This window comes from Zalophus californianus, chromosome 2, assembly GCF_009762305.2.
Source record: "Zalophus californianus isolate mZalCal1 chromosome 2, mZalCal1.pri.v2, whole genome shotgun sequence".
NCBI classification, from domain to species: domain Eukaryota; kingdom Metazoa; phylum Chordata; class Mammalia; order Carnivora; family Otariidae; genus Zalophus; species Zalophus californianus.
This window is the reverse complement of record NC_045596.1, coordinates 172,585,296-172,611,035: the sequence shown is the minus strand read 5'-3', so window position 1 is coordinate 172,611,035 and position 25,740 is coordinate 172,585,296. Positions and strand designations below refer to the sequence as shown.

The 25,740-nt window shown below is 40.1% G+C and overlaps 1 protein-coding gene across 3 annotated transcripts in view; it reads right to left on the bottom strand.

The window, feature by feature from the left end:
* Nucleotides 1–5,781: 5,781 nt before the first annotated feature.
* The window catches only part of FUT10 (fucosyltransferase 10), a 76,240-nt gene continuing 56,281 nt past the window's right edge, over nucleotides 5,782–25,740 (bottom strand). For all 3 annotated transcript variants that reach the window (XM_027600736.2, XM_027600735.2, XM_027600737.2), the window contains 2 exons: nucleotides 18,236–19,071; nucleotides 5,782–7,905 (listed from right to left, as the gene is read on the bottom strand). In XM_027600736.2, coding sequence (XP_027456537.1) covers nucleotides 7,681–7,905; nucleotides 18,236–19,071 — 1,061 coding nt within the window. In that variant the 3' untranslated portion in view covers nucleotides 5,782–7,680. The remainder of the gene's footprint in view (nucleotides 7,906–18,235; nucleotides 19,072–25,740) is intronic.

Below are 25,740 nucleotides of genomic sequence, written 5' to 3'. Positions count from 1 at the left end.
TCATAAGGCCATCAACCTATTGTCAGTCTTTCCAGGAAACATATGCAGCATATGTTGCTGAAAGGCACAGGGAGCAGCATCATCTTTCTGAATAAAGATGACCAAAATGTATTTTCAATGGCATCCCTAGGGCTACAGCAAAAATCAACAAACAAATATGGAGAGGACATCACAGGTTTCCTTTTCATTGTTCCTGCTCCATCACCTCCAGGCAGACTTCACACTGAGGCTGGGATCTTAGACCATGAAAACAGGAAATAGAAGAGATCTGTGATTATACTTCACTCCTTAAAGATGCTCATCGAAGTGACTTGCATTCTCTCAGACTAGCAGATAATATTATTTCAGTGGTGAAATGAGTCTTCTTATTAATGGTGTGTGAACAATACACAGGATGACTGAATACAGCTTGTAAGATGAAACTTTTCCAGGCGCTGTGAGTAAGTTAATGCTGACTGGCCCCAGCCCCTGGACTTAACGTGAACAGATGCAGTTGAGACAGAGCAGAGCGGCTTGCCCAGTGGGCCCGCCATCTTTATTGCCAATCCCCAGTCACAGTTCTTATTCTTGCCAGAAATCACCCAATGTTGACAGAAGAAATGCCTCCTCTTCTGAGGAACAAGAATTAAAACAATGGAGTAAAGAATGAAAAGAATAGAGAAAGGATTTACTTCTAGACTTGCCAACTAATTTTAAATTTGAACTCATAGTACTTTTAACACATCTTGTCAATATAGCATGTTTAATACACTCTATCGATAGAACCCATTTATATTCCATCTCATGTTTCAACTGTGGTGGTAGGGAGTCAGGAGGTAAATTCCATCCCATGGGGCTCTTATAAAATAAAGAAATAAAGCTTCCAGGCTGTGGTTTAAATTCTGCTAATGCATTTCCATTCTCATTCCCCTCCTAGAATCAGAATGTCAATGGTAGCAGGGATTTTGTCAGTTCCACTCACTGCTGGATCCCATGGCTCAGGATAATTCCTGGCACATAGTAAGTGCTCAATAAAAATGTATTAAGTACATTAATAAATTCCAGGCAGCCTGACATTCTGAGTCACCCAAATAATGATCATTTTGATATATTTTTAAAATACTTTTCTTGTTCCTTAATCCATTTTTTCCTGTTTCCCAATTTAAAAACAAAGGCTTCTTTTCCCTCAGTGAAAGTTCTCATTGCCTTTTATCTTACCCCAATTTTCAAGGAGGTAATCAGTAATTTTTAAAAATCTCCCAATGGAAGTTCCATTTTCACTAATGGGGGTCTTCAACTAAAAAAATTTTTTTTAATTTTTAAAAAAATTGTTCTCTCTCTGGTATTTGATACCCTCTTTTCCTTTCTTAGAATTATAAAAACAAACTAATAAACTAGAAACACTCTTACACATAATCATCTCTGTTTTCATTCAATGTCAAGAGCAGCATTTGTTAATATCACCACCAATTGCATCAGGACAGTTTCTGATGCTTAAAGTGGTGGAAATTAGTTTTCCAAAACCCTACCTTTCACTTGAAAGCTGAAATGTAATCATGGGCAACAACTTCTGTTACTTTTCTTAAAGTGACAGGCTCACTTTGTTTTCATGAGGATGACTGACAAAAACCCAAGTCTGGATATCTGTAGTTTGCTAGATGCTCTTTTGAGTAAAAATGGTATTACATTGAAAAGCTGCTAGATCAGCTCACAGCTCAAAAATCACACAAGTGCTTTTCCTTGTGATTCCTACTGGGCTTTGGTATATAGAAGTGACATGTATACTCCCCATTTTGTCACACAGAATATTAAAAATACATGGACTCAAAGATCAAGGTTTAATAAAATTAGTCATTTTTATTGCTTCATCAAGGACATTTTTAAATAAAACTAGCATTTTTTTTTTCCTGTGTGACCCACTAGATGAGTGCCCATAGTCATGTTTACTCTATAAGAAGCAAGTTATGTTAGGCTGATTCCAAAGGCTCCTGCAAAAAGATATTGCCCCTGCCTCAAAACCCTTAATATCACCCCCTACCTACTCTGATGGTCTTTAAGTTTCTTTGATTACCTATTCAATCAGGGTTTTTTTTTAATTAAGGAGTTTGTGATAGTAAAATTCCAAGTATCCATAATGGCTTATTTGGGCTGGCTGTATAACCTTCTCTGGGTGAGCCAGGTTGGATGACGTGGCCATGGTTTGCATGAGAAATAAAATAGGGAATAAAAGTTTGACCTAATGCTCAAAACACCCTTGGAGGCATTAATCAGTGTGCAACTCATTCATTTCAGAAGTTTCAGAGAGCTCAACAGCTCATGTCAGTGGATCTAGGGGGACCCAAAGGAGCAAGGATAGATATTTGGGAAGAAGCCTCAGGAAGGTGAAAGGAGGTTTCTGTGGATCATGACTGGTCACACCCCTTAGGGATACAGCTACAGCTTGGCTGTTAAGCCCAATGAGTTGAGAAGATAAAAATCACGAAGGGTCACTCCTCCTCCCCACACCTCTGCCTCGTGCCCTTCTCCTTAATAATACCTACCACCAGGGTCACTAATTTAATGGGTTAAGCCCCCATATTGATGGACCATATTTCATTAACCAGAGAGGTTACTGTGACTTGAAAGTGGGCTCCCATGTGTTGCACTCATATTCTTGCATCAGTAAATATGAAGAGCAAAATGGGGCTTGTCTCCCAGGAGAAGTCCTGAGCAGGCTTGTCCTCTTTTCTTCTTTTTTGATTTTCAGTGAATAAGTAAACTTATTACTTACAAGGGGCAGGACCTCCAGACCTGGTCACCTCTCTCCCTCTCTCATGGTCTGGGCACACTGAACAGGCTCCTCCCAAGATTGAGAATTGCAAAATTGAAAGGCTTTTGCCAGAGATCACTACACTGGATTTAGTTGGGTTTGCACAGCTAGTATAAAAAGGTTGTGTGATTCCCATTATGCTGTTAGGGACTCTGTGCAAAACTCCATCAGAAATCCCATGGAGGGGAGAGATAGTACAATTTGAGCATTCCTCAGTCCCTGGCTTTAATACCATCCTGATATCACAAAGCCCTACCCAGAACCCTTCATACTTCTCTCCCATGTCTGATTCACACCGGCTAAGGTGCCCAGCACAATGCCTACCTTATAACAAAACAATAGGTATCAGATAACTAAATGGAGTACCATCGCTGATATCATTAGCCATTACACAATTCTGTGCAAATCTCAATCAAGGTCATCACAAACAAAGGGTGATGACCACAGAGATCTGTAACAGCTACAGCTAGCATTTATAGAGCGAAGTATGAATACTGGCTTATTTACACTTCACAACCTCACAGAGAGGTTGGACATATAATAAGCTCTTCTTAGTGAGCAAACTGAGGCTTAGAAGGGCCAAATAACTTGGCCAAGGTACTGTCTTTCTTTTTGTTTAAAGATTTATTTATTTATTTGAGAGAGAGAGAGCATGAGTGGGAGGGGCAGAGACAGAGGGAGAGGGAGAATCTCCAACAGACTCCCCGTTGAGAGCAGAGCCCAACACAAGGCTCTATCCCATGACCCTGAGATCATGAGCTGAGCTGAAATCAAGAGTCTGATGCTTAACTGACCGAGTCACCCAGGCACCCCCAAGATACCATCCTTAGACGGTATACTAGAGCGTTGGGGACTAAAACTAGGTCTTCTTACTAGAGTCATAGTTCATAATTCAATTTTCCAAGTTTTGTAAGCATTTTTATTTCTATAATCAGAAGAAATAAAGATATAGGTCGACATTAGAATTATGCAGCAAAGACAATTATCACCAATGACAACAAAAATGAAAACAAAGATATTCCCTAAAGAAGGGTAAGAAAGTGCTTTACAGAACATTCAGGATTGCAAAGTTATTTGAAACATAAACTAACCACCATTATTCTCAGCCTGTGAACTTTTACATTTTGTACTTTGAAAATTCCAAGAAAAACATATGTTATTTATGTAGAGTTGTACCCATGATGCTTCAGATAATATCATTCACTGAAAACTAACTCTCCATTGGAGTCCCCTAATGCCTTGTCATTTTAGCAGGAATTATGAGCTACACTAATGGTTTTTTTCTTTTAAATGCACAGTATAACACTGGACATTTCAAGTTCAGGTCTGTGCTGTGCTCAGATTCATACGGTGTTCTATAGATATTAGGTTTGTTCTCCTATGTGTAATCTACAACATTTGACTCAAAGCAAGGACGTTCATTTTTGCTTATGTCTTCCACTTCTCAGTAGTGCATACAACACTGCATTCAATCTGTGACTAATAATGACAATAATCTCAACTGATACTCTAGTTACTGGACTGTAGCTCTTAATAGCAACAAAGAAGCCAGTCCACGATCAGGTTCTGGAATTTTATAATTGCTACGTGATCAATGGTCAAAGTTACCTCATTTTCAGGTGAAGATCTGAAGACTATTGACTAGCATTAGTGAGCCCTTTCTTCAACATTTCTGAAAAGGTTTCTATCCACCTTGTCATATCACTTAGAAAATCAGTCTCTGAGCACAATCCAAGCAAAACGCACTGACGCCCTAAACAGAATGTTGCATCGTACCAAGTCCTTCACAGCCATGAGCCATTCCTCACAGCAGCCCAGTGAGAGAGGACTCCCTCTTAATCATAGTTCACAAATGGAGACAGTGAGGTAAAGAGAAAGGTATGGTCTGATGGGATCAACAGATACAATGTCACTGAGGGGACTTACATGGAACTCAAAACCGCACAGGTCTCCATTTGCAGATAAGAATCCTGCTACAGTGGGGCCATGCCTAACTCCATGACAGAAATTATCACAGACGAGGGTACCATCTTATTAATACAAATCCTATTACAGAAGACTCGTGCTAAACAAAAAAAATATATATATCAATAATTAAAGTCTCAAATCTACAGGTACTCAAAGAGTCCCAAAGAACTTTTAATTTATTTTCTCCGAAACACACCTCATTTTCAATCCTACAGAATTCCCTCTCCTCCATCCTCTTCCCCTACAAGATGTTTATGCCCCATTAAACAATCAATTATTTCATTTCTCTAAATTTGTTCAGGGCTACATACTTCAGAAAAGTTTAGGCAGAATTTTGTCTATGGAGTCTTGATGAAGAACCAAGATAGAACAAAACTACATGCAATATTGAGGCTTAAAACATACGTGCAGCATATGAGCACTGGGTATTTTTTTTACATGTTAATGTTTTTTTAATAATTTTTTATTGTTATGTTAATCACCATACATTACATCATTAGTTTTTGATGTAGTGTTCCATGATTCATTGTTTGCGCATAACACCCAGTGCTCCACGCAGAACGTGCCCTCTTTAATACCCATCACCAGGCTAACCCATCCCCCCACCCCTCTCCCCTCTAGAACCCTCAGTTTGTTTTTCAGACTCCATCGTCTCTAATGGTTCGTCTCCCCCTCCGACTTACTCCCCTTCATTCTTCCCCTCCTGCTATCTTCTTCTTCTTTTTTTTTCTTAACATATATTGCATTATTTGTTTCAGAAGTACAGATCCGTGATTCAACAGTCTTGTACAATTCACAGTGCTCACCATAGCACATACCCTCCCCAATGTCTATCACCCAGCCACCCCATCCCTCCCACCCCCCACCACTCCAGCAACCCTCAATTTGTTTCCTGAGATTAAGAATTCCTCTTATCAGTGAGGTCATATGATACATGTCTTTCTCTGATTGACATATTTCACTCAGCATAACACCCTCCAGTTCCATCCACATCGTTGCAAATGGCAAGATCTCATTCCTTTTGATGGCTGCATAATATTCCATTGTGTATATATACCACATCTTCTTTATCCATTCATCTGTCGATGGACATCTTGGCTCTTTCCACAGTTTGGCTATTGTGGACATGAGCACTGGGTATTTGTTTAAGGCATTTGCAGAGAACTAAATATCTCTCAGATAATACCTCACCAAATGCACACATCACATCCTGGGCTTTTTACTAAGAGTACGACCACAAAACTCATTTAATATACAATTTAAAATCTGGTCTGTAACAAACACTCCCCCTTTCCAATGCTTTCGCTTTGGATATCATCAGGAAAAAAATGGCAGAGATAACCTACTTTCTATCCCTAATACCACCCAAGAAGTATGCTTCTTCCTCCAAAGAGCTTTCTTCCCTTGAAAACCATGCAGTGGCTCTAAATGACTTGCTACTGCCTGAGTAAAAAGTTCTACAAAATTAAACTTCTTAATTTTGATAAATAAAGAACATTACTCAGAGAAGAACTTCAATGACCAGCCCAATCGCTTCTTTGTAGGTGCAAAAACTAAGGCCCAGGGAGGTTAAGAGAGTTGTACCAAATCATATGCAGTTAATGGCAGTGCTGGGATTGAGAAAAATGCAGTCATTGAACCTTCTCCCACCCAGCAATGTGACCTTTCTTGTTCCTGAGTGAATGTACTGGTTTCAGTCCTCATTCCCCCTGCACAGCCAGGGAGAGCGCTCCTCATGGAAGAGATTGCGCATGGCTGGTACATGAAGGCACTGGCCTGGGGGAAAGGGGTAGCTGGCACCATGGGAGCTGTCCTAAGTTTCATCCACACGCCACATCGGGGACATGAGAATCAGGGACTCTTCCGGTCCTCGGGAGCTGACGTCTTTCCACAATAAAAAGCACCAAAGCCAGGATACGTCCGCTAGCAACAGGCTTTAGGATCCTCTAAAAGCCTCCCCACCCCCACATGGGAAGAAAACGCAAGCCAATGTTGTCTCCTTGTCTTTTACAGAGCTCCAGTGGATGCTCCCGACAGGACAGCCGAAACTTCTCTGTGACAGGATCAGAAATGACAGGGAATGCTCACCCACCAGAATGGGCTGCCCACTATTACAGGCTGTACATCATCCTACACAACACAACCAGAGTTCCTGGGGGCCATTCACTTCCACTCTCACATTGATTGGACGGTACAGGGTGTCCGGCCTGGATCACAGGATTATTACTCTGTTCTGCAGGATAAGGGACCATGGGGAACATCTCACTGTTCAAAACACACAAGGAGGAGGCTCATCTTCATAAGACATTCTACTTCGGTGGGGGGAAAGGGGGGGAGGAGGCAGGGCAAGATGAAAAGAAGAAAGACAGGTAGTAAGAGTAAGAAGGCAGACAGGCATACGTTCTTCTGACTTGAAGAGAAAAAGCGGATAAAATTCACACAGCTTTTATTACTCACTTACATCCCTGGAAACCAACAGATGGAATCTCTCATTGCCAAGTTCTAATGCATTTCACGTTCATGCTCAGCATCAGGACACTGGGCTTGCCAAATACTAATAAACTGCAGACAGTGAGGTGAGTATCAAGAATCCACAGCTCCGCCCTCTGCCTCGCTTGCAGGGAGGGAAGCACTCACTCCACATTAGCCGAATTTCCACAAAAGGGGGCAGGTACATGGGTCCAGACATGTAAATGGAAGGTGACCATAAGAAATACTTACTTTTTTAGTATAAAAAATAGAGAGGTGACCCCTAAGGGCAATTCACATCCATTATCTGAGAGGGCTCATTATGAGTACTGCAGCAAGTACTTCTTATCCTAAAGGAGGGTCAACAAAGTAGCTATGATATTCATGTATTTAGGCAACCTAGAAAATAAACCTCAGGAGAGCTCTAGTCTATATCATTCTGACACTTGTAGAAATTAGTCCTTGAATACCAGGGCCCAAAACTCTTGAGCTGAAAAATTTTTATTCCTATCAACCAGCCACCTTAGTGCCTGGGCTTCTTTCTTGGATTGCTCAAAGCTTGGTATCCACATGTCCCGCAAAGAGCTCCAACGTGGAGCCAGAGATGAGAAAGCAAACACCGCAGGCTCCGGGCAACTCAGGTGTGTCACGTCAGCCTTCCACCTTTTGGGTGGTAAACCCTGTGTTGAGAGAAAGGAAAAAAGAATTAAATATATAAGAAAGCACAAGTCCTGGGTTCCTGTCTCAAAATAACAGAACCCAACATATACTTTTCCTTTTAAAGCAAATATCTTCACTCCATAGTGACACAAACAGTCGCCTGCTAAACGTTTTTACCAAATTCCAGAACACAGGAAAGAAGGAAGAGATTCTACAATCTCCATGAAAGGAGACGTCTAATTCTGAGGATTGGCAGTTAGGATGGTTTTAGATCTCTTGACATTAACACTGGAAGTTAAAAAGCAATGGTAAGACTGATGAATGTGAACATTAGTGGGGAAAACTTTAAGGAGAAAAAGCATACTTGCATAGCCTCAAAATACCTCGCCTCAAATATTTATTCGTTAGACATAGGTCCACAAATTGTTTGATAATTCTGCTCTCAAGGAGGTGGAGCTTAATTCCTCTCCCTTTGAGCATGGCCTGGACTTAGTGACTCACTTAATAGAAAGGGAAAACTAGTAAACTCACAGAGAAAATCTAGCAAATACCACCTTAACCAAATGATCAAAGTTAACATCATCAGTAATAAGTCACATTGATATGATGTGTCCCCTGATACGGTGTGAAGAGAAGGGCCCTTTCACCCTGCAGTCATATTCCCCCAAATCCATAACCTACATTTTAACATGAGAAGACATCAGACAAATCCATGGAGGGATAGTCTACAAAAATATTGCTCTTCCAAAGTATCAAAGTTCTTAAAAATAAGGAAACTGAATAGCTGATCACAGTTTGGAGGAGACTAGGGAGACATGAGAGCTAATTTCAATTTGGTATCCTGGATTTGATCCTGGAACAAAAGATAACAAAGGATTTTAGTAGAAAAACTGGTGAAATATGACTAAAGTGTGCAGGTCAGTTAAGAGCAGTGGGTCAACATTAATTTCTTAAGTTTTGACAAATGTACCATGGTGATGTACAATGTTAACAATAGGGAAGGCCAGGTGCGGGGTGAACAGGAACTCTGTACTATCTTTGTAACTCTTCTGTCAATCTAAAATCATTCCAAAATTAAAAGTCTTTTAGAAGGCGATGCAAAATGCCTCCAAATTCTAGGAAAAATGGATAGTTTACACTCAGCTAAACTATTGCTTAAATGTTAGAGTAGAATGAAGATATTTCAGGCATCCTCATGTATCCCTTCTCAGGAAGCTGTACGAGGGTAGGCTCAAACAAAAGAGCAGAACTAAGGAAAAGGGAGACAAGCATGCAAGAGATGTGTCAGAAAAAGATAAGAAAGGATAATCCCCACGTGCTGGGGAGGGGAGTGCTCAGGCTGGTGCTCCACGCGAGGTGGCGAGGGCAGCCAGCATGCTGGGGAGGCTCAGAAGGCTCTGTGAGCGATTTCTTCAACAAGATGAATGAATTGGATGTCTGGTAGATCTGAACATCTTCAAAGGAGAGTTAAACAATCAACAAGGATTGACTGAGTGATACGTACATATAAAAATAATCAAACAAGAAGGCAAATGAGAGGGAAACAAAAAGCTGTCCAGGCGAGGGAAACAAATCACAGTACACTACATGGTTCATCTCAGAATAGCAGGTGCACAATCATGATCACATAAACACTGAACATCAAAAAAAAAAAAAAAAATGAGTGTATAAGCATGTTATTTAGAAACAATGAATAAATACCAAAATAATTAGCTGAATGTGGTGGTAAGAGATTGCCACTGGGGAGGGGGAAAGGGGAAAATAAAAGACTGCTCTTTTTTAAACTAACTTTGCAGAATTATTTAATAGTTTAAGTTTGTGCATATATATCTTCTAAAAAATTTAACTCGAAGATAATAGGGCTTATAATGTGTTAGATTTGTAATAATTAGAATCTTTACCCATCAGGAATTTAGAAAGCAGAGGAGAAAAATCAATTTGGAAATACAATAATTTGGGTACCTACCTACGGTTGGATCAACATATTCTCTCTTTGTTAAACCTCCCATTAGAAGCATATTAGAAGATATTAAGGTGTAGCCTGAAAAAGAGATGACTAGAATGCATATAAAGCTTTCTTCAAGCATCTGAAGGGACTCTAAGTAGAAGAATGAATTAACGTCCCTCTTGGAAGAGGGACAAGGATACAGTTGCTCAAATCCTCCCTGCTCTTAGGGACCACTGACAAATGATCATGGAGTTTGGCTTCCAAGGGCCTGGAACTAGAGCACAGTTTCTTTACCAAGACAACACTGAGTGCAGAACACAAATCCAAATAGCAAACCACTAAGAAATGCTAAGACTAAAAATCTGGGAATTCTAAACAATAATATAAAATAATACAAAAAAATTTTTTTTCAAAAAACCGGAAGTAGGCTCAAACTGGGGTTACTTTAGCCAGAGTTCATGGCTAGGTAGAAATTGTATTTAGAGCAAGAGTAGAACAGAATCAGGTAAGGAGAACCCAAAGTGATTACCATGAAACAACTTTTGAGAAGCCATTGCTCACATTTATTGACCAATAGGTACAGATGCAAGCCTATAACCCACTGAACTAAAGAGTCAGAAGCTGGTAGCTAAGAATGGACTAGAGAAGGGAAAGTGTTCAAAACAAAGAACAATATAAATGTCAAAACTAACAGAAGATAAAATGGGCTGCCTTAAAAAATAATGAAATTGCCAACACTGGAAATGTTCCAAGATCATTAGCAGATGACTTGTTCATGATACTTGAATCACCAGTCAGCTGGTAGCCATTCTGACCACATACTGTTGGACGGCCTTCCCAACCCTGACCTTGCATAACTGTTTATATGAGAAAGCCAGTAATAATACTCTGTTTCCTTGCCTGCCCACTCCAGAGTCCATTCAACAGTGTACGACAAAGTTACATCTGAGGTGATATCACAAAGAAAAGAATCTTATGAAATGGACACTTAACTCTAGTGTTCTTGTACAAATATTTCATAGTACGACCTGAAGGAAGTGTGTTTGATGAAATAGTTATGACATTTTAGAAGTAAGTAAATTTCAGCATCCCAAATGGACTTTCCAGCTGCGGTTCTGGGCAGAAAAACAAGCTGTTTCTAAAGTATGATTAACAAATATTTTGCTTCCAAAGAGGACATGGCTCCTATTTTAACAATAAGGACAAAGTCAAATAAACTATAAATTCATAAATTTCCTTGAGCCCATCAGGGAACTGAAATCACACAGCAACCAAGTAAACTGAATTCCATAGTGACAAGACCCTCTAAAGAAAGATGGATACATGATCTGTTTAACCTTTGACAGAACACAGGAGAAAGAGGTGGTCATCATACAAATAGGTAGTAAGAAGTCAGTTAAATTTTTAACAAATTCTTAAAGGTGAAGTATGGGCTACTATGCTGGTTTGGAATCCCTAGGAGCCCCAGAACACAAAAGAAGAGTTCAAACCCACTCTAAAGCTCTTTCCCAAGGACCTCCATCAGTTGCCCAGAAGAAAGATTAGGAGCAGAACAGAAAACTGAAAATATTTTAAACTGAATTAACATTAATGTAGTAATCTAAATTTGTAGGAGGTAGCTCAAGCAGTGATTAGAGGGAATTTTATAGCATTAAATACGTATATTATAAAAGTATAAAGGCTTAAAATCAATGACCCAGTGTCTACCTTAAATTTGAAAAGAGCAAATTAAGCCCAAATTAAGAATAATTAAAATAATAAAGAACAGAAATCATTAAGATATAAAGCAAAATAAAAAATGATGAAATCAAAAGCTAATTATTTGAATAGATCAATGAAATGGATAAATTTCTATTTAGATTAATCATAAAAAAGACACAAATTAATATCAGACATGATGGAGGTGACATATAGACACTACAGACATTAAAAGAATAAAGGAATACTAATAATGGTATGCCAGTCAATTTCACAGCTTGAATAAAATGAAAAAAATATTCCTTCGAAGACACAATCTACCAAAGTTCACTCAAAAAGAAATGAGTAAGGGGAGCCTGGGTGGCTCAGTCATTAAGCGTCTGCCTTTGGCTCAGGTCACGATCCCAGGTCCTGGGATTGAGCCCTCCATCGGGCTCCCTGCTCAGTGGGAAGCCTGCTTCTCCCTCTCCCATTCCCCCTGCTCTCTTGCTGTGTCTCTGTCAAATAAATAAATAAACAAATTCTTTTTTTAAAAAAAGAAATGAATAAGAGGAACAGCTTTCTATCTATTAAAAACAATTCAATTTATACTTAAAAACTTTCCCACGAAACAAAACAAAACAAAACAAAGAACTACGGATTGATGACTGACTGGTAAATCTAACAAAATATGTAAGGAAAAAATAATACTAATTCTACACAAACTCTTTCAGAACACACAAGAAAAGGAGTTCCTGGGTGGCTCAGTCGTTAAGCGTCTGCCTTTGGCTCAGGTCATGATCTCAGGGTTCTGGGATGGAGCCCCACATCAGGCTCCTTGCTCTGCAGGAAGCCTGCTTCTCCCTCTCCCACTCCCCCGGCTTGTGTTCCCTGTCTCACTGTGTCTCTGTCAAATAAATAAATAAAATCTTAAAAAAAAAAAAAAGAAAAAGAAAACACAAGAAAAGGGAATGTGAGACCAGCATTACCATGTAAGAAAACTAGCCAAGGCATTAGGAGAAAAAGATGGAACTGTATACCTCATGAATGTAGACGCAAAAATTCCTAGCAAAAATTTTAGCAATTCAATTCCAACAATAAATAAGAAGGATAATACATTATAACCAAGTGAAGTTTATCTCAGGAAAGCAAGTCCGTTTAACCTTCAAAAATCATCACTATAACTCACCATTAAATAAACTAAAAAAGAAAAACCATATGATCGTCTCAATGGATAGAGAAAATCATTTGACAAATTCCACATCACTCATGATAAAAATCCTCATAAAAGTAAGAACAGAAGGAAATTTTCTCAATTTGATAAAGGGCATCAACCAAAATCCTACAGTTAACATCATAAACAATAATGAAAAACAATATTTTCTCTCTATGACAGGGAACAAGACGAAGACATATGGTCCCAACAGTACTATTCAAAATTGTAATGAAGGTCTTAGTGCAGTAAGGGGAAAAAAAGAGAAGACATTAAAGGCAAATAGATTGGAAGTCCGGGTAAAATCATCTTTTTTTTTGTAAATGATATGATCATTTATGTAAAAGAAATCCTAAGAAATCTATAAAAAAGATACTGAATTAATCAGTGTAATTAACAAGGTTGTAGTCCATGAAGTCAACATATAAAATCAATTTTACTTCTATGTACTAGCAGCAAATAATCAGAAAATAGAGGTTTTTAAAAATAGCATTTGCTATAGTATCAAAAAATGTGAACTACTTAGGGATAAATTTGACCAAAGGGTTATAAAAAAAAAAAAAAAAACCTGTACACAACAAACTACAAAGTAATGTCTAGAAAAATTAAAGAAGACCTAAATAAATGGACAGATCTATCATTCTTATGGATTAAATGTCTCAATATTGTCAGTTCTCCACCAAATTAATACATACACTCAACGCAATCCCAATGAAAATGCTATTAAGCATTCTCATATAAATTGGCAAACTCACTCTAAAATTTATATGGAAAAGCAAAAGACTTAAAATGGTGAAAATAATTTTGAAAAAGAACCAAGTTGACACTATCTCATTTCAAGACTTATTATGAAGCTACAGTACTTAAATATAGGCATATTTACCACTCTAGAAATTAACCCATAGATAAGGCCAATTGAGTTTTGAAAAAAAGCCAAGGTAATTCAATCATGAAAAAATAATCTTTCCAACAAATGGTGCCAATACTATTGGATATCCAAATAAACAAACCTCAACTCTGACACCATGCTGCATTACAAAAATTAACTGTAAGTTGGCTATAGACCTAAGTGTCTTGCTGGACAAAATTTCTAGAATAAAATAGAAGCATATCTTAGTGACCCTGGGTTACACAAAGATTTTTAAACAGGACACAAAAAACACAAATGATAAAAGAAAAAAATGATGAGCTGGACTTCATCAAAATTAAAAACTATACACTTCAAAAGAGACTGTTAAGAAAATGGAAAACAAAGTGCCTGGGTGGTTTAGTTGGTTAAGTATCTGCCTTCAGCTCAGGTCATGATCCCAGGGTCCTGGGATCGAGTCCCATGTCAGGCTCCCTGCTCAGAGGGAGCCTACTTCTTCCTCTCCCTCTGCCGTTCCCCCTGCTTGTGCTCTCTCTCTCTCAAATAAATAAATAAAATCTAAAAAAAGAAAATGGAAAAACAATCCCAAAACTGGAAGAAAACATTTGTTGTATAAAGGATTCTTACAACTCAAGATTAACAACTCAATTTTTTTTTAAATGAGCAAAGATTTGAAGAGACATATCCCCAGAGAAGACATTGATGACAAATAAGTCATTAAAAGATACTCAAAATCATTAGTTACTAGAGAAACACAAATTAACTCACAGTGAGATACCAGTATGCTCCCACCCTAATGGTAAAAACTAAAAGACTGACCACACCAACTGTTAATGAATGGAAATCTCATACAATGCTGGTGGGAAGGTAAGATAGAGCAACTCTGGAAAACAGTTTGATAATTCCTCAAAATGTGAAACATACATCTACTATATGACCTAGCCATTTCGTTCATAGGCATTTACAGAAGAGGTATGAAAGCCTAGGTCCATACAAAGACTTGTACATAAGTGTCATAGCAGCTTTATTTGTAACAGCCAGAACCTGGAAATAACTCAGATGTCCATCAACAGGTGAATGGATAAGGACATTTTGGTATGTGCAAACTACAACAATAAAGAGAAACTACTGATACACACAATGTTGTGGATGAATGTCAACATTATCATATGGAGTGAGAGAAGCCAGGCACAAAAGAGAATCATTACATGATTCCATTTATTAGAATTCTAGAAAACTGACTTAGCTTCTTTGTCAAAAGTGACAAAAAGCAGATGTGGGCTTGCCTAAGGAAGGGTTCAGAGAGATGGATTAAAAAAGGACGTGGGGAAACTCTTAAGGAGGACAGAAATGTTCGTTATCTTGATTGTGGTGATGGTTTCACAGGTATATGTCACAATTAATCAACCATACACTTTAAATATGTGCAGCTTATTATACATCAATTATACATCAAAGCTAATTTTTTAAAAGTTTATCCCAATTCTGTGAAGTTATATCTGTGATGATTCCACATTATATCTCCTATGATAGCCTTTTTGAGGACAGGATCATTCATCAGTAAATATTCTTTAACTGACTAAATTAATTCATTCAATATTGAAAGACTTTCCCCTACATAAATAAAGTATACAACACAGAGTACAGGCCTACTTGGATTCAATAGGTGCAGTGGACAGCCTGTAGATGGCCCCCAGGATTCCTGCCTCCTGGTATTCATGCCCTTATGCATGGTATCTGTCACTAGCTTCCAAGCCATAAAATACTGCAAAGGTGAGAGAATGTATGTGATTATGTATACATGATCACATACACACCCATTGTAGCACTCTCACTCCCTTGCTGGCTTTGAGGAAGCAAGCAGCCAGGGTGGCAAAGCCAATATACCAAGGAACTGTGAATGGCCTCTAAAGGCCAAGGGCAGCCTCCAGCCTCCAGCCAGCAAGAAACTGAAGCCCTCAGTCCTACAGCCTCAAGAAACTGAATCTGCCAACAAGCATGTGAGTTTAGAAACAGACCCGTCCCCAGTTGAGCCTCCAGATGAACACCCAGCCCTGACTGATACATTGATACCAGGCTTCCACGAGACCCACCTAAGCCATGAACTAACCCACAGAGACTGTGAGATAACAAATGTGGGTTGTTTTAAGCCACTAAGTTTGTGACAATATTGTTTACACAGCAGTAGATAATTCACTGGGTCTGTGTGGAGGGAGAGCAGGGGAGGAGCAGAGTAGCAAAAGGGGAAATGCATTCAATATTCTTATCTTATCTTATCTTATCTTATCTTATTTTCTACATCCAAGTACAATGATTAAATTATTATCAACCACAAGATAAAAAAATAATCGGAGTTAGAGGAAATCAAATTATTTCTTTTAGCTCTACTTTGGCTGAAAGAGAAAAAGTGAAGAAACATATAAGTAGCTTACTTTAAGGCATGCCATATGTAAGTTGTAACACAGCTTGTAAAACAAATGAATAAATGCAAGTGAAAAGGACTGGTCAAAAACCCTTTAATTTGCTTCCACCGTATATTTTGTTCTGCTTTTCAATAATGAGCACATTAGCATTTAAGAATTGTAGCACAATCATTGAAATGCAAGCAAAGCCTTTTAATCATCTTCACTCACCACCCCTCTGGGAGGAATAAGAGCTTGCCAGAGGACAACCTACTCTGTCTACTTCTCTTCAAAGACTCCAAAGAGAAGGACATTCAATTACACCACCTTCAGCACCTTCAGGCACTCTGAAACACCATAGTTAGCTGTCTCTGTTGGAAATGCAGGAATATATGTATTCTCCTATGATTTTTAAAAGCTAGCTACCGGTGTTGTTGTACAATCTTTTCCAGCCCCCAGCAATCATTCCAATAGGGCGTCCGTGCGGTGCAGAGGCAGTTAGGGTTTGTGTAGTTCTCTGGTTTTCTGTGACTATCCCCAAGCCTGGCAAGGATCGTGATAAGTAGCCCGGGCAAATCATCACCGTCAGAAGTTCTGTTTTCTGCTTTGGTAGATTTTCAGAAGAAATAATTGGGATACCATGGGCAATTAATGTGGTCTCTACTTTCTCTCATGTTTTTTGCAGTGTGTGGATTTTGGTTTTTGCTGTAATGTGGCCTTATAAATTAGGTTAAAAAGGAAGTCACTGGAAATCAGGATGTCTGAGAAAAATGATATAATATTTAGTGTTCGTGCTGCTGACCAAGACACTTGGCTTAAAATAAATGATTTTATGAGTAAAAATTTGTTATATAAAACCAGATAAAATAATTTAAATTTTTATAATAAAATGAGGGAAATGATCTTGTAAACATTTTTAACTTGTCCAAACATACACATATTTAGAATATGAAAGCCTTATACAGTATACATACAATACACAAAAATAATTCCACATACTGTATAGGCTTATGTCTGACCTGAAATTAATATGCTAGCCAAAATCAACATTTCAGTATTTAGCAAAAATTATTTGTCTTCAGAGAATTTAGATAAATGTTATGTGTATATGGAAGTCAGGCAAGGGAATGATGGGTGATGGCCAAGTAGTATATGTGGGCAATCTCATTTTTTTTTTTAATTTCAAAAGTAATTGAAACTAATCTTCCTTTTTCTTTCAGTAAATTACCTTTTAACAAATTTAGTCATATACAAAGTGGGGCCATTCCTGGTAAAAATAAGTAAAGGAAGCAAATAACCAAATGTTAAGAGCATCAAGAAATTTGAAGGCATTACTAAGAAATTTATTTTTATTTTTTCTTAAGCAGGCTCCAACGCAGGGTTTGAACTCATGACCCTGAGATCAAGATCTGAATGGAGATCAAGAGTCAGACGCTTAACCAACTGAGCCACCCAGAGACCCAGAAATTTCTTTAGAATACTTTACGAAAAAGAAATCTTTTAAGGATTACCCATCATTATTTGAACATTTTCTCTATATTAATAAGCATGTGTGTGCCAGAAAGATAAAGAGCAGGGATGAGAGAGAGAGAGATGTTAATTGATTGCATTCATGAAATGAAAATAAGTTTCTCTTTTTTTTTAGATTTTATTTATTTATTTGACAGAGAGAAAGAACAAGCAAGGGGAATAGCAGAGGGAAAGAAGCAGGCTCCCCACTGAGCAGGGAGCCAGATGCAGGGCTCGATCCTGGGACCCTGGGTTCATGACCTGAGCCGAAGGCAGATGCTTAACTGACTGAGCCACCAGGCCCCCTGAAAATAAGTTTCAAAGAAGCACCTATGAGGCAAGCTTGTAAGGGTCTGGTAGAAAACAGAGCAGTGATGGAAAAGTTAAAGGACTGACCATGTGGATGAGATTCAGAACTCCCAAATTTTTAATTTTTTTGGCTTTCTTCCCTCTTCTGCAGCCTGCTTCTATCACTGCCCAGCAAGCACCTGCAGCACGGTGTCCTCCAGAAGAAACAATAAAGGGAAGGTTAAGGCCTTCAGGAAGAACATGACTCATAAAATTCATGACAGTCCTCCAAGGAAAGTAATGGAATATTCATCTCCCTGCAGTGCCTGGCTTCTCTAATGGGACTGAAGACTTGTGTGAAGAGGCTGTGACAAAGGATGCAAAATGGCAGAGACCATCAGGATGGCCCTCCTAGCGCCTCTCTGCCAAACCTCCATTTGCTCACCTTTTCCAGAAGCCGGATATTATCCCACACCTTGCTGCACACCATACACTCAAATGCATCGATGTAGTTGTCCTGGTGGACATCTTGCACTCCCCATTTCCGTTCCCTGAGTGCTGTAAGAAGTCGCGGATTAGAGACCTCACCCTTCAGCTTCCATTCTATGTAGGCCTCGTATAGTCTGTCATCATGATCCAGTTGTCTGATGTAACTTGCTAGTTCTCTAGGGTGAGCAAATTCTGATACGAGAATAGCACTTCTATTACTCGGGAGCCAGTCTGCAATGCTGGGGGATCCATAATACACAGGGACCACCCCCAGTTTCAGAGGTCTCCAGAACTTCTCAGTGATGTAGTCGTCACACACTGCGTTCTCAAAGGCAAGAATAAACTTATACTGTGCGATGATCCTATAAAAGCCATCGGCATCCATAGAGGCTGGATTTTTCAGCTGCTGAGGGAGATCTTTGTTTCGTAAACACTCACCATAGGAATCGACCTCAATGTAAGTCATCAGCTCTCGAACATAGCTGTCCCTGTCTGACGGCGGGTCACAGTCTGACTGGACGTACACCAGTGGAGCAAGTCTTCTTCGAAGGTTGTTTTTGGACCTCAAAGGGACCAGGTATCGGCGTGACTTCAGGACTTCTACACCCTCCAAGTACTGGGTGGTCAGGGGCAAGTGGGAATGCCGGCTGAACGTGGCAGTGTAGTTGAACAAGGTGATGACTGGCTTGTGGAAGAGCTTATAATTGTTTTTTGGAGACTCTTCGTGAAAAAGGGCCCAGTCATGATGGGCTTTCCGAGGCAGAGGTAAGCTATCTATATTAAAGTCAGTGCCTAGAAGAAGAAAAGAAAATATTAGTACGTGCAAGAGAATTTTAGTGTCCAACTTGGAGTCTACCTGGTAAGATTATAATACAGAGAAGTCTGAAGCTACAAAGAAGCATGTCACAGTGTTGGCAAAGTGCCTGGCAGTCAATCGTGACTCATTCACCCTAGAAACTGCTCAGGGAGAGGAGCACCAAGGAGAGGGACCCTCTTTCTGATTTTATGTTAAGAGAAATGGGAGTAGTGTCTAGCCTGGTTCTAAAGGGAGAATTTATTCCACTGCCTCTGGCAATTGGTTTTTCTTCCCAGAGTGTTGTCTAAGAGAGGGCAGGTGAAATAAAGAGATATGGGGGCCTGGGTGGCGCAGTCGTTAAGCATCTGCCTTCGGCTCAGGTCATGATCCCGGGGTCCTGGGATCAAGCCCCACATGGGGCTCCCTGCTTGGCGGGAAGCCTGCTTCTCCCCCTGCTTGTGTTCCTGCTCTCATTATCTCTCTCTGTCAAATAAATAAATAAATAAAATCTTTAAAAAAGAAAGAAAGCAATAGACAATTCTTATAAAAAAGAAAAGAGCGAGAGAAAAAAAGCCAAAAAGGGGAAAGCAACCAGCCTGGCAGAATGGTGCACTGAAAAAAAAGTGAAATCATGCAGAAGTTGCCAGAATAAATATGCAGGATAGATTTTTTTTTCATCCAAAATGATCGATTTCAACAAAGTGCAGTGAATCAATCACAGTCAAAATGGTAGACAAGAAGCTTTTAAAGACAAAACGGCTGATAATAGCACTATGCTACAGACCACTGCAGGATGGACATGAATTAACCAGCACATCAAGAAATAAAGAAGGCATAACAAGATTATAATTATGAGTGATTCTAGCTTCCACAGGATTAATTGAGAAACCCTTGAAACATGATCATGTGCAGACAGAAGTGATGGATGTGGTGAACAGATGTTTCCTGACAGCGTGGATGGAGACTCAATCAGGAAGACGTCATTTCTATAACCGAGAAACAATTAAGACAATACCGCAATATGTAACACCAAATTTCTAAAGTGTTTCTGACACTGAAGATTCTGTGGCCCCTGATTTGAGTTTTTAAATATAAGGAAATGGCCAAAAAAAAAAAAAAATCCATCTGCCACCCTTCACTGGGGGGAGAAAAAGGCCCAAATAAATGCTTCCAATGGAATAAAACATATTCTCTGGTAGAATTCATAACAATTAATTATTTCATGCTCATGCACACTCTCTCAAATAAATATATACTCTTTGGTGCCAACAGTACATCAATGAGAAATCAATTAATCAAGAAAGGCTTTTAAACAATTAAAGACTGAATAAAATTATGTTGGAGGACATATACTGAGCACAGAGAAGTTGCTGAACAAAGTATGACTGTCTTGATACCAGGCTTTTATTCTCAATGATCAGGAATGGAAGACTAACATATAAAAGTGGTTATGTATTCATTTACTTAGCATTTGCTCTATTTGCCCTTTAGCATCAAAAAGAATGCTCATCTACACACCTGCTATGTAATGGCATATAGAGTTAAGTGGTCAGAAAGGTTAACAGACAAACGTGAAGACATGAAAGAGAAGCGAATTTGAGGAGAAAAGCAATTTATTGCATGAAGTGGTTGCTGGTCAACTGGTCAAGGATGGGAACAGGAACCCACCCACTTGAGTTAGAATGGAAAGTTTCCACTGAAGGCAGAACAAAAATCCAGGTCGTTTGCCTGGGATAGGAAGAACTAGAGTCCAATCCACAGGAGTCAGACGAGGGATCAAGATGTAAGATTAAGATTGGAGGGGTATGCGGACGCCTTGGTGGCTCAGTCAGTTAAGCTTGTGCCTTCGGCTCAGGTCATGATCCCAGGGTCCTGGGATCGAATCCCACAACGGACTCCTTGCTCAGCGGGGAGACTGTTTCTCCCTCTACCTGCCACTCCCCCTGCTTGTCTCTCGCTCTCTGTCTCTCTCTGACAAATAAATAAAATCTTTAAAAAAAAATCGGAGGGGTATGATTAAAACAAAAGTGGGTCTAGAATTGGGGGGGGGCAGGCACAGGTGTCTTGAGGGAGTGACTCAGACCCCAGGGGCTGTCCGCTGTTGCTATATGGCACATGCATGATTCTTTCTTTGCCTCACCCTGGGTGTGCCACAGCAAAGACCCAAAATGCAGAGCAGGGAAGCAGCAAGACACAACGCCTGCCTCCTGTGCTTTGGAGAATGGAGAGGGCCTGGGTTTCATCTCTGCTCATCCACATCAGTAAAGTGTAACAGGCACTAAAAATGGCTATGTGTAGACCTTTCTGTGGCCAGTTTCTAGGTCCGCTCAGATTGTATTGATAATATGAATAGGACTTGAAACTGGTACCAATTATGAGCCATGAGCCCTTCATTCATTATAACTAGGAGATGAGAGCTTACCAGCTCATTATACCTTCAGCCAAGTTGCTACTGGAACCTCAATGTTGGAAGGAAGGGAAGAAGATCGCAGGGTCCCTTCCATATGCAATCTATGGTAGTAAAAGAAGCCTGCAGAATCTAAGCAAGAAACATTTATTTATATTCATGCTCTAAAAAAAAAAACACAGCTAACTGAACATGATAAAAATATATGTAAAAATAATATAAATAAATAAAATCTTTGTTTAAAAAGGTGGGGGAAAAGAACACAGCTTTTTTTTATTTTTTTTTATTTTTTAAAGATTTTATTTATTTATTTGAGAGAGAATTAGAGAGAGAGAAAGCACATGAGGGGGGGAAGGGTCAGAGGGAGAAGCAGACTCCCTGCTGAGTAGGGAGCCCGATGCGGGACTCGATCCTGGGACTCCAGGATCATGACCTGAGCCGAAGGCAGTCGCTTAACCAACTGAGCCACCCAGGCGCCCCCACAGCTTTTTTTTAAATGAGTGTGAGGTTCTAGTACATCCATCTGAATTCTGTTTAGTTTGTAGGAGTGGGGTCATCTTTAAAAGTGGGGGAATGCCTCTTTAACAGAGAAGCAAATTATGCCATTTGCAACGACATGGATGGAACTGGAGGGTATTATGCTGAGCGAAATGTCAATCAGAGAAAGACATGTATCATATGACCTCACTGATATGAGGAATTCTTAATCTCAGGAAACAAACTGAGGGTTGCTGGAGTGGTGGGGGGTGGGAGGGATGGGGTGGCTGGGTGATAGACATTGGGGAGGATACGTGCTATGGTGAGCGCTGTGAATTGTGCAAGACTGTTGAATCACAGATCTGTACCTCTGAAACAAACAATACATTATATGTTAAAATAAAGAAGAAGAAGATAACAGGAAGGGAAGAATGAAGGGGGGGGAAATTGGAACGGGAGATGAACCATGAGAGACTATGGACCCTGAGAAACAAACTGAGGGTTCTAGAGGGGAGCAGGGATGGGGGATGGGTTAGCCTGGTGATGGGTATTAAAGAGGGCACGTACTGCATGGAGCACTGGGTGTTATATGCAAACAATGAATCATGGAACACTACATCAAAAGCTAATGATGTAATGTATGATGATTAACATAACATAATAGAAAAATAATAATAAAAAAAACAGAGAGGCAAGTTAAGAAGACCTAACTTTCCAGAAACATTTCCCATTATTTGTTACCTTAAAAAGTATTTCCTAGCTACTTCCCTACGATACATACATAATACACACAGACATATAGATACACCCCAAATCACATTAAAATAGGTTTTTTTAATCAGATTCTTCCAAACTAAAATTTTCTGGGAAAGATTTAAAAAATATGGGCGCCTGGGTGGCTCAGTCGGTGAAGCGTCTGCCTTCGGCTCAGGTCATGATCCTGGGGTCCTGGGATCGAGTCCCGCATCGGGCTCCTTGCTCTGCGGGGAGCCTGCTTCTCACTCTCCTCCCCACTTGTGCTCTCTCCCACTATCTCTGTCTCTCTCTCTCAAATAAATAAAATCTAAAAAGAAAAATTAAAAAAATAAATAAATAATAAAAAATATGGCATTTTGCCCAGTGAGCTCCTCCCCTAAACCTACAGCTTCAGATTGTTAACACTTGAGAATACTGAAATGAGAACCATAACAGACTTAAAATACAGTTGACCTTTGCATAACACAGACCTGAATGTCATGGGTCCACTCACATGTGGATTTTTTTCAATAAATACAGTATACAGTACTGTAAATGTATTTTTGTTTGTTTTTCTTAATAACATTGTCTTTTTTCTAGCTTACCTTATTGTAAGAATATAGTATATAATACATATAATATACAAACTATGTGTCAACCAACGGTTTATATTATCAGCAAGGCTTCCAGTGAACAGTAGGCTATTAGTAGTTAAGTTTTGGGAGTCCAAAGTTAGACCCAGGTTTTTGACTGTGTCGGGGGGTTGGCGCCCCTAACCCCAGCATTGTTCAAGGTTTCACACTGTTCTTCACTGAAGAGATCATGGTCTAGAATATGAGTGACGATACTGAACAATGTCTATATGTGTGACTCAGGAGACAACTGAGTTATTTTGCTCTCTCCAACTCTAGGGCACTGCCCACTGTAACAAGAGTTGGAACACGGAAAGAAATAAAACTCAATTACACCACGGTGATCCATAAAAAATGTGACTAACTTGCAGGTGATTAGCTCACTAGTTGCCCACAGTCATCTTCACTCCCTCTCGTATTTAACAACTTTGGATTCAAACTTTCATTTCTCTGGGTGATTTTGTGTTTACTGAATATTGACAAATTTATTTGTTCCCTTAAATAACAGCTGACACATAGATCTTAAGCACTAAAGTGCACTGTAAAGGGAATTGCAACTTGGAATACAAATGGAATAAAGTTAATGCCAGCAAATGAAGCCAGATTGCTAACTACGGAGCTGTAATTTGAAGTGGCAGACAAGCAGAAGAGCGACAGTACTTTATGATATGTTTATGGACTCCTTTTCTTCTGCATGGGCATAGGTTCTTTTTTTATTATTCCCACCCAGACTGGTGAAAACAGAGGGCAACATGTATTAGTAACCCCACTTTACTAACAAAGTTGGAGTCATTTATCTAGAACTCAAAACCCCTGGTGGGGACTAGAGTTTTCAGACCAGCTAACGCTAAAGAGCCAGAAAGATCACTGGCCCCCGCTACAATGCTGATTCTTTTGAATGACTTGCTCCTGGCACTCCCAGGCACACCCACCAAAATATTACCAAGCTTAAACCCAGCCCACTCGGGAAGACACATGCCTTCATCAGGAAAACAAAAATGCCCCCTACCCCAAAATGTCCTCCGGAGGTAATCCCTGTTTTTAAAAAGAATTCTGCCCTAAAACTGTGCACCCCATAAAGAGTACCCCAATAGAGGAAACTAAAACTTTGGGGAGAAAACAATTTAGACCATATATTAATATCCATTATTTGCATGGTTCATGGCTATTTTAAAAGCCCATTTCACATGAATTTTCTCGACCTACCCACACAACCCCATCAGGTCTCTTATTTTCTCTAAGGTTCTGAGGGTTAGCTAAAGATGAGAAGGAATGGTGCTGGCCCATGGGAAAGACCCCGATCACCACAGGTGAAATTCTAACCAAAGGCCATCTAGGCGCCCGCCATAGACAAGACTCTGCTGGTTGCCTGGTTCCAGCCAAGTCGGGGGACAGGGAGCAGGCCACTGGACTCCAAACACACTCATACTAACTTCTAGACTGGTATTCTCCCTTCTTCGCCCACCATCTCTCTTCATGAGTCCTTCTGCCTGCCCTTAATCAATTTTGCATCATGGAGCCTTCTCTCAATTATACCTGTTCAATTAAGTACCTGTTCATTCTGCCCCCCTGGGCCTGGAACTTTCTCAAGTTCCTTTACTGGGCCTGTGCTCTAGGCCAGTCGGTAACTCTGTAGCCCCTTCCTGGCAGTGAAGGGCCTGAGGCAAGAATACAGAGTCCCGAGGACCATATGCCTCAACACTCAACGGCTATAAATCAATCTAACAAGTGTTGAGTGTTTTATCCTTCCACCTTATTCGTGGATTTTTTTTAAAAAACGTGCAAAGCCACAGTTCACACCAAATGTGGAGAACACATATTCAAAATCTACGTGGTTTTCTGCCCTAAGGCATGATTCTTGGGGCCTGGCACAGGGTGGAAGGAGAAGGGAGATGTTCTCCTTCGTTTGCTGACAGCCTCACCTCACCCCCCAAACCTTCCCTTCCACTCACTCAGCACCAGCCCAGGTGAGACACCATTTTCTCTTCTTCTTCCACTCCTGGCCTGTCCCGGGTCTTGCCCCTCCCTGTCCCCACTGTCCAGGGGCCTCCTAAAGCTCCTGAGTTCCTCAGCTGAGAGTGCCCACCATCCCTGCCGGCATCAGCCTTTAGAGTCTTACAAAGGAACCTGCGGCTAGAAGGCCAAGCTCAAATTGAGAACTCTCCGGTTCCTGAGTTCCCACCTAGAGTGCAGGGGTGCCTGCACCCCTTTCCCTTCCACCCTCGGCTCTGAGCCACACCGTGAGGGACCCTGTGACACAGACTTGGATGCCTCAACCCGCAAGTCCAAATTCTGTGCTGACAAAAACTCCCTCTCTGACCAAATTTAATCAGGCTCCTCTGAGACCTCCTCTCGCCACGCCTCACCATGGCCGGCCACCCCGCCCTCAGCCTGCAGAGCCCAGATTCGGCAAA